This window comes from Sardina pilchardus, chromosome 3 (assembly GCF_963854185.1).
Source record: "Sardina pilchardus chromosome 3, fSarPil1.1, whole genome shotgun sequence".
In the NCBI taxonomy this organism is placed as follows: domain Eukaryota; kingdom Metazoa; phylum Chordata; class Actinopteri; order Clupeiformes; family Clupeidae; genus Sardina; species Sardina pilchardus.
In genome coordinates, this window is record NC_084996.1 from 4,319,118 (window position 1) to 4,329,214 (window position 10,097).

The 10,097-nt window shown below is 43.6% G+C and overlaps 1 protein-coding gene across 1 annotated transcript in view; it reads right to left on the minus strand.

The window, feature by feature from the left end:
- The window catches only part of plxnd1 (plexin D1), a 56,621-nt gene extending 47,614 nt beyond the window's left edge, over positions 1–9,007 (minus strand). The window contains 5 exon segments of the mRNA XM_062531425.1: positions 542–642; positions 907–1,041; positions 4,779–4,955; positions 7,592–7,747; positions 7,750–9,007. Of these exon segments, the coding sequence (XP_062387409.1) occupies positions 542–642; positions 907–1,041; positions 4,779–4,955; positions 7,592–7,747; positions 7,750–8,850 (1,670 nt within the window). The 5' untranslated portion in view covers positions 8,851–9,007.
- Between the last annotated feature and the right edge of the window lie 1,090 nt (positions 9,008–10,097).

The window sequence follows — 10,097 nt, forward strand, 5'->3', positions numbered from 1 at the left end:
CTTGTCTCTTCTCTGGCCAGTACTACTGCTGTTGCTACCGAGCCAGACATAGTCATGTCAATCCAGATGAACTAGATCTGGATTCTTCTCTTCTCAGTAGCATGCTGAGATACAGTATACTGTATTTTAACAACTAGAAAATCACGCAGAGAGCGCAGACCTCCGCCCACCGAAAACATATAACCAGACGGTGATACGGATCACTCCCCAAATGTAATCGTTTCTCCATTTCAGACCTTTCCTGAAAATTTCATCGAAATCCAACCATAACTTTTTGAGTTATCTTGCGAACAAACAAACAAACAAACAGACAGACAAACAAACAAACAAACAAACAAACCCAGATGAAAACATTATCCTTGGTGGAGGTAACTAACAACTTCCCAGTGCACATAGTATAATGTGAACAATAATGATTGACGTCATGTTATGTGTTATTGATGGACAAGTGTCAGGTGGACAGGTGTCATACAGTATGTGATTGATGGGCAAGTGTCAGGTGGACAGGTGTCGTGTGTTATTGATGGGCAGGTGATCTTACCTGCTCTCCAGGGTGCACCAGCCACAGTGGGCATCGCCGGCACTCAGACACTCGCTGCACGAGCTGTACTGGGAACACGATGCCACCCTCACCCGCAGGAACTACACACACACACACACACACACACACACACACACACACACACACACACACACACACACACACACACACACACATTTATATACCGTATATTAGATATATTAGATATATAAACATACAAATCTTAGAGAGGTTGGGAAAGAATACACACATTTCTATTGATATTGATTATTCCTGTTGATAAAATACATACTGATAGCCACATACACCATCACAATCAGTAAACATAACACCCACATACATTAAAAACCCCAATAAGGACTCACATGATGAGAGGTCATGAGGTACAGGTAGTTCCTGTCATTGGGGTCGAAGGTCATGATGTGGTGCACTGGTTCCCTAGCAGGCAGCTTCAGGGACCAGGGACGTTTGGCCAATGTCAGGTTTCCCCACAGAGACAGCTAAAAAGACAAAAGCACCCTTAGTACATTACTGGCTGTCTGTCACATACTGTACACTTAAACCTGTCTCTGTCACATTCGATCAACCAACCATGGTCAATCTTGCTTTTTTAAATTTAATTGTGTATATACTGTATGCGAGTATAGGTGTAGGTGTGTGTATGTAGGCCTATATTGCAGGCCTATGTGTGCATGCATGTATATACTGTACATATGTCTATGGGCTTAATGTTGTCATCTTGATACGGCATTATGTTTACTGTAATACATGGATTTGTTTTCAATACGGAGTCAGTGGGGTGGGCGATGTGCAATGAGGGAGAGTTTTAGCGGGTGTGAATGTACATGTGCTGATTTGTATTGTGTTTGTCTCGTGTCTCGAGGACCCCTTCGAAAACGAGATGCTTCATCTGAAGGGGTTCTCCTCTTAAACAATACATTTCGATATCCTAGAACACACACACACACATACACACACACACACACACACACTCACACAAACAAACAAACAAACTCACACACTCACAGCCCTCCTTACTCTGTTGGTTCGTAAGCCAAAACAGTCTTTCAAGAGTGAGAAAAGGGGCACTGGATAAAAGATATCAGCAAGATTCAAGACTCACAGACACAAACCAACACTGGCAGACAAATTCTCAGTTTATGCTGACACACCTGGCATTCAGAGCTGCCAAACAGCGAAAAAACCCTGCCAAGTCAAACAAATCCATAAACCCCCACAGAAAAAAAACTTCAGTCACAAAACATACACAAACACACACACACATACACTCTCACACACACACACACACACACACACACACACACACACACACACACACACACACACACGCACACTCACACATGCATGCACGCACACTCTCTCACACACACACACACACACACACACACGCACATACACACACACACACGCACACGCACATACACACACAGAGCACTCACTAGAAACACCTGCTCCACTGTGGGGTCACAGTGTCCCACCACTTTCATATGAAAGAAACTATTCTATTCAGGATCACTCAGCTGCACCAGAGACCAGCGTGTGTATGTGTGTCTATGTGTGTGCGTGTGTGTGTATGTAAGTCTTTTTCTCTCCCCCTCTCTTCCAATCTCTCTCTGTGTGTGTGCTTGTGTGCATGTGTGTGTGTGAGAGGCAGAGTGTGTGTTTGTGTGTGTGTGTGTGTGTGTGTGTGTGTGTTCCTGTGTGTGTGTGTGTGTGTGTGTGTGTGTGTGTGTGTGTGTGTGCGCTTGTGCACTACAGCGAATGAGTGAAAATGGGAGTGCTGAACCCCCCCCCCCCCATCAAAGACGCTCTTTAGAATGACCACAGCAAAGGAACAAGGACATGCCAAAGAACGGGGCAGCAGGACCGACCCACAGATGGAGTGAGAGGGGGAGATATGAAGGGTGTCTAATAAGGTAGATCATATTAGAAAGGTCTGAGAAGCATCTTTAAGGTCAGTGATTCAGGTCTAACTCAATCTGCATGCTCTCAGCTACGACTAACTCCTAAACTCACAGACACAAATCACATTAGCCCCCTAACAACACCCTTAAGGCTTATATACACACACACACACACACACACACACACACACACACACATAGAGAGAAAGAGAGATAACTACAACTACTTATACTACAAAGCCGGACATAGTCATGTCAATCCAGATAAACTAGACACACACTCACTCTCTCTCTCTCTCTCTCACACACACACACACACACACACACACACACACACACACACACACACAGAGGCTATATCTAGTCTAGAACAACTACAACTTCTACCACTACCTAGATACAGTACAAGAAGATCTACCCAAGAACTGCAAAGCACTGCAAAAATCACACTCACTCACATGCACATCACCTTGACGTATATATTCTACAACCCAACAATAAGATGTGTGGACGCAGTATATACACTGACAGACAATCTGCATGTGCATCCATGCGGAAATGAAAACATGCTATGACACATGTTCATTGAACATAAGGACAGGCTCGCTCGTCCATTAAACATTCACTAACAGATGTTTGCGTAAACCATTTTGTGCACACAAAACAAGGAGACACACATCCTCAGGTGCTGGCATGCAAACACACACATACACACACACTACACACACACACACACACAAACACACACACTACACAAACGCACACACACACAAACGCGCGCGCACACACACACACACACACACACACACACACACACACAGTTGATCTTTATGAGTGAAACACAGCCGAAACAGCCAATTAGAGCAGCATAATGAAAGCAGTCCCTGACTCTTTGGCAAGGAAACAAAAAAAGCTTTTTTCCCCCCCAAAGCAGACATCCTACAGCACAGCACAGTTCCTCTTCTCTATGCGTGTCTGTGAGGGGGGCGGGGGAGGGGAAACATACAACATGGAACTGACAAAAAAAGATAAAACACTGAGTTAAATGACTAACTTTTGAGTCAATCAGACTTAAAAGGGACATCTAAAACCTTTGTTCCCTTTAAAGTGTTCTCCAGCATTGAAGCCAGCAAACCTTCCATGAGGTGTTTTTTTTCTTTTTCTGATAAAGAACACTCACAGCGTATACGCGTACGTCTCCAGAACAGAATGCTATCTTTCCTGTTTTAGTCCCTGGCTGCAGCCAACCTGAGTGTGAGGGTTTTCTATTTTAATGATGCTGCCTCTACAAGCATCACTTGACTGGTGCTCTGTGGAAACCTCCACCTCATGGACTGGAAACAACACAACACAACCTAACCCTAGATAAGGAACACTACATAAAGTTAGAATGTAACATCCCTGGTGTTCAAGAAACTTTGCTGTGCCCTTAGAAACTACAGCTCTGAACTTTCCACCATTAACCATCCACACAAATCAAACCACCATTACCATCCAACTAATACAGCATCTAGGCAATTATGTAAACATTATCATCCAATTAATAAAGCTTCTAGGTAATTATGGTGAAGCCTGTAGTGTAGCAGTTGTTCATTTTGTCACCAGTCATGATTGATGCTGCGTTTCCTTATTGTTGAAGTGAAGCCAAACAGCCGAGCTCCCCTGACTACTCAACTGAAGCGTTCCCATTCACGGAACGGAAAAATAAATAAATAAATAAAAACAAGTTTTAGAAAAAAAGACCCCAAACAAAAATGGTTTTAGAAGACTGGTCTAATTTTTTCAAATGTGTGCACCACCTCTGATGTAGTCAGTTCCATTGATTATACTGGAAGCTATATGTTGCAGCATATGCTCTGCAAACGCAACGCTTCAGTTGTATGCCTGGTGTACTCTGGCTGTAAGCCATTGTTCCAAACTACTGTTGCAAGTGTATATGTGTCTGTGTGTCTGCATGCGTTTGCATGCATATGTGTAGGTGTGTGATGTATGTGTCTGCATAGTTTCTGCATGTGTGTGTGAGTGTGAGTGTGAGTATGTGTGTGTCTGAGAGGCAGACTGATAGAGTGACAGAGAGATGATGACAGGCAAGGAGAGAGAATGATAAATAGCTGAGGGATTTCATTTCATTAACACTTTTAATCACAATACAGGATATGTGTTGAAATTAATCACCTGCAGTACCACTGAAGGCAATCTCATCTGTGCAGCAGGTGTGTGTCTGTGTGTGTGTGTTTGAGTATGTGTGTGTGTGTGTGTGTCTGAGTGTGTGTGCGAGTGCGTGAGAGAGTGTAGTGTGTGTGCGTTCTCACCTTCCGCAGTCTACCATTACTGGTGCCCAGGAACACAATGGTATGGTCGTGTACATTGTCGACGGCGACAGCACTGAGACCCGGGGACTCGTAGATCGGCGTGGCCCTCAGGGGCCTCTTGAGAGCCAGCGGATGCTGCAAGTGAGCGGCTCCACAGTTAAGCTGCTCGGGCTGCAGCTATATGGGAGCGCGGGAACAATGGAGACAGACACAGTTCACATGTTAACTTTGGGACACTTTGGGGTCACACCGAGCCCGCCTCGGCAATAATACTACCCCTCGAGACGGGTTCATTGCCGGGGCGGGCTGACTCCCCTCCCTGTGTCGGTCGGTGTGAAAGGAACAGCCTTTAACGTTAAATTCGAGTAATTTAGCGTTATATTTGTCAGTGTAAAAGGGGCTTTTGTGTGGTAGGAGCAGGCTTCATTCGGTCTCTTGTGTCTCTTTTTAGAGCGCTTGGCCAAACGTATAAGTCACATCAAAGACACCTTTGGGACACCTAACATGCAGGTGCTCCTCATCAACAACGAGGCCTATTGGCCAGCTCTGAATTCTAATACTGAACCTTGTGCGCCTTTTTCCACCAGTCTGCCGAAGGACATGCAAAGTGTTTCTCAAAAGGACGTGTCTTTCCCACGACCTTCACTGCGAGACTCCTACACACCACGTTTATCTACAATCAACTAACTTTGGGTCTCTCGCACGACAAACTCTCAGACAGAAGGATTTGTGTGTGTGTGTCAAGTACAAATCATTTCAGTCAGGCGTGGCCACTCACAGGAACAATCTGACAGGAAGTTAACATTTGAAAGGATTTTATTCTTATTTAATGAGTCATGTCCTTTGAACTGAAAATAATAGGAGATATCAAAAGCGGGTCAGGGACCCTACAGCATTCTCCAGATGTGTGCTGACGTTGAACCACAACACTTCCCAAAACATGTGAAGAAAAAGCCTCTGAACGCCACCTCTGTCAAAAATTAGATAACGATCGTGAATGAATGCTCTCTGCACATAGTATACGTAGGTTAGGGAAATGATTTTGCTTCAAAACCCACTAAATACCACTTTCTTCCTGGTCTGAAATATCAAATTGTAGGCAACAACCTATAGAAGCCTGTTAAAAAAACGTTCATTTAACAGAAAAGTGTTAAGGCAGATTTAGAGAGTTTTGCATCTGAACTCTTCATATTTAAGTTGGGGCATCGCCTTACAGCAAACACAGAAATATACAAAAACTGACTTCAGTGACTTAGAGGTCATGCAGCTCATGTCCAAAATGCAACTGAAAATGTTTTTCAGTCTTAGTCTTCGTCTCGCTCTTAACCCAACAGTGGTCAAACATTGTATTTGGCCCATGAATCCCAATGGACAATACATTATGGCTTTCCCATACCATTCTTTTGAGTTTGCCATTTTTAAAAGATATTTATAATTACCTTCCATGCTGGTCATAAATTGCTGGGCAATACTTTTCCTACAAGCTTTTGGAGGTCTACCTCCAACCCCAGGTCAAAAGGGAATATGTGCTCTTAGAAACATTAACAACGGAAAAGTTGCAAACTACATACAAATACCAATCTTTTATAGGCAAGTGTGCTTGTCAGTCAAGAATACTTTACTTTAAAAGCTGCTAAATCATAGTAATCGACTTGAAGTGTTGTTAACTATCAAATATATATTTCACACTGCATGGACTTCTGGAGAAAGTAGCCTACTCAAAAATGTAAAGAGGCCTCAATTCATTGAAGTGGAGGCCTATTCCCTTGAGGTTTACTATTCTAAAAAATAAAAATATAGGCTACTGTCCAGACATTTAGAAAATATGTTAATTGCTTAAAATAAATACATTTAAAATGAGTGAAATGCAGAGGTAACCTGTTGTTAGTATATCCATCACACTCATTTCCCTCATAATTCCCCGTATAGCCTATGTATAAGCCTATATATATTTCCACCATACAGACTAATAACTAGGTTAACTCTTGGGAGGGATGGAGGTATTCTCCTGAGTTATCATCTACAGTTCAACTCTGTTCTTCCCTTCACCAATGCTGTAACCTTAGCCTCCAGGCGGTCTTCTATTCCACTTAATTCTTTAGTTTAGTTGTTCAGTAGGCCTACCCTCTACAAAGTCTTGCCTTTCAATTGAAAAACATCAGCCGTGTGAATAAAAGGGACGAATTTGTATAAAACTTCCCCTCCGATATCATGCTCTACTCACTGTGGGTCTGTGGGATTTTCAAAGTGACCTTGGAATTCCCAAAACATTTGCTATCGTCAACCACCTTTTCCTGACTGATGATGGCAAATGAAACTGGCGCAACTGAAAACAATAGTTAAGGATGTTCTCATAACAGCGATGACTCGACACTGGCAAAACTTACAGAAAATACTTTTGTGGTGACTGTAGGGTAATTCTAAACTTGTACACACAAGGCTACTATTTTTCAATTCTCCCGACAAGCCACCTGAAATACCCTATAGGTCTACGCTGGAATTAAAATTGCTTTGCTGAGGTCTCAATTACGCATAAGCAAAAGCACTGGCACCGGCAAACGGACTTTCCTCAGTCCAGAGCGATTCACTCCGTGGGAAAAAAACTTCTTATAAATAGGCTACTTGTTGAAAACGCTCCTGCCGTTAAATATGAACATTGTTTTCAGTACATTAAGGTATATGATAATATGTTAATAGTTCATACAGTCCGTGACAATGAATTGTTTATATTCTAAGACCTCACAAAAATATGCTATGCTGCTTTATCCAAATGCATTACTTGCTCACCGAAAATATTAAAATCATTCACTCACCACAATGTTTGTCTTAGATATGCATACAGAACCGGATCCTTGAATCACGCTGTCTAGCACCTGTACATCAGCTGTGTTTGGCACATTGGAGCAATTTCTGCGGCCCTGACGTATGGCCTCCTCTATGTCATCGAACCTGAACGCGCACAGTGCAGTAAGTGTGCAGTGAGTGGGCTTTTATCCGACTTGCTAAAAACACCAAAGAGAACGGACTCCTGCTGTTGCTTTTCCTCGGAGTAGATCTCCGCTGGATAGACTGACACCAGCCGCTTGTAAATATTCCCATCCCCGCACTGAAGTCCAGTTTGGATATACGACTCGGTGAGTTTCCGAATTTCAGTAGTCCGGCGGGGGCCTTCAGTATCCAGACAGATGCGTGCCAATAAGCTATTTGGCTGGCTTTCCTTATGACCTGTATTCGCGTCGTTATTTAGGGCAATGTACGAGTAACTTTTTTGAGTGAAAGCATGAACAAAGTTAAGTTTGTTTTTCTGTTTGTCTTCCTGTTTGATTTTAAATACGTTGTCTTCTGATGGGTTGATATCGTAGGTGAAAAGTCGCTCGAGAGATTTAGTATTGAGGGATCTGATTGCGATTTCTGGTGTGTTTTCGAAACGCAGGTCCTCTTTACTGTGGTTCTGGGGAAAATAGGGGGTTCCTGAACCCGTGTACGTAGCCCCAACAAGTAAACGAGTGTTTCCTCCGTGACTTTTAAAGACGAGGCCAACAGTACTTGCGTTGGGGTGGTTCGCTGCGATGTTCAGCATACTTGGAAACACCGTTTTGGCAGCGCGGGGTGGGAACTCCACTGCGACCTGCGAGACATTATCCATCTTGAGTAGTTCGCAGAAGCCCTGGTACACCGACCCACATGTCACAAGGACACCTTGTTCACGATCAAACACAATAAGCTTGTTGTGATTGTCCGTAGAGGTCTTGACATGTTCACAGGGTGCCTGTGGCAACTGAGGCGCATGGCACAACGGATTATCATCCACGGGGCCAGTGCGCCTCTCCACTTCCTTGGTAAGTGTTGTACTGTTCAGCTGATAAAGCGCATTCACCGTCGCCAGGTATACCCTTTGTGAGACTCCGTCCACCACGAAGTTATTGGTCTCATTCGTTGATGTGAACGCTTGTTGGATCTGTAGCGCATCGGCAAGGCGCGGGTGGATAGTCCAACGCGAGCTCGGGGGCACCAGGGCGCCCAGAAACAGAAGGAAAATTGAAGGTGGGACACTTTTTTGCGAAGAAGGCATTTTTCCTTCTGGCTGGTCTTCGCGTCTGGACCGAGCGGTGCATTGAGCAGGAGAAAATATCGCGTCCGTCTTACTGCAACAATCCAGGAGGAAAGACCGTTTCCTGCCGAACGCCTAAACACAAATGACGTGATAAAGAGTCGTGCTTCCTCCCCGACTCGGAGACACAGACTACTGAGTCCCCGGGACCCAACTCCCCACCTCTCTCTCTCTCTCTCTCTCTCTCTCTCTCTCTCTCTCTCTCTCTCTCTCTCTCTCTCTCTCTCTCTCTCTCTCTCTCTCTCTCTCTCTCTCTCTCACACACACACACACACACACACAGAGAGAGAGAGAGAGAGAGAGAGAGAGAGAAAGAAAGAAAGAAAGAGAGACATACACATTAACCTGATCTTAAAACATTTTTTTAAGATAAGATAGATAACTTAAGATAACTGTAGCCTATTATTGACCTGGTTAATTGATTGTCTGAATGTTATTTTAAGCCTGAACTCCAGTGTTGTGTCATTTACTTTATTTGCCCACTGTTTTCTTCCACTTCGTGTGCGCTAAAAGGCAAAACAGACTCAAAGGATAGCCAGATGATCAATCATATTGGAAATGGCATTAGTTCCACAGATTGCGGTTCACAAAACGCACGACCTCTACCTTCTGGTGCTCCGGCTCATCTCAGCTCCCGCGATTAGTCACGCGCAAAGCGGAGGGCTTTTGCGCTTCATTCACTCAAACAGCAAGACGGTAAGTACTGTCAAAGTGCTAACAGATGGGTGGTGCGGGAAACGAGACGAAACCTTTCCGGTGTTCTGGTATCCAGATTCCATTTTGGAGTAAGTTTAGCATGTTCTGTGCGCTCATAAATATTTCATGTCAACATATGTGTCACTGAACCTCAACGATGAACGATAATTTATTTTGCAGACTAATTTGGATATGGAGAGCGGTATCCCCTTAACAAAAAGTGTTGATGCGCAAAAAAAAGATTCACTGACTCAATGGGTCAAACTTCGACTCAATGGGTCAAACTTCGACATGTCTCAAAAAGACAGGTTACAAAGTTTATAAGACTAATGTAGATGAACTCACCTGCTTTGAATGATCTGTTTTGTTTGCAGTTATTTTGTTCAGAAATAACATATGGCATTGTTTTGTTTAAAAACGACCAAAGTTTAGGGAAAGATTGTTTGCTAATAATCCATAGGCTAATCTATTTAGGTAGGCTACCTCTGGGTAGAATCCTGCCTTGTTCTGTT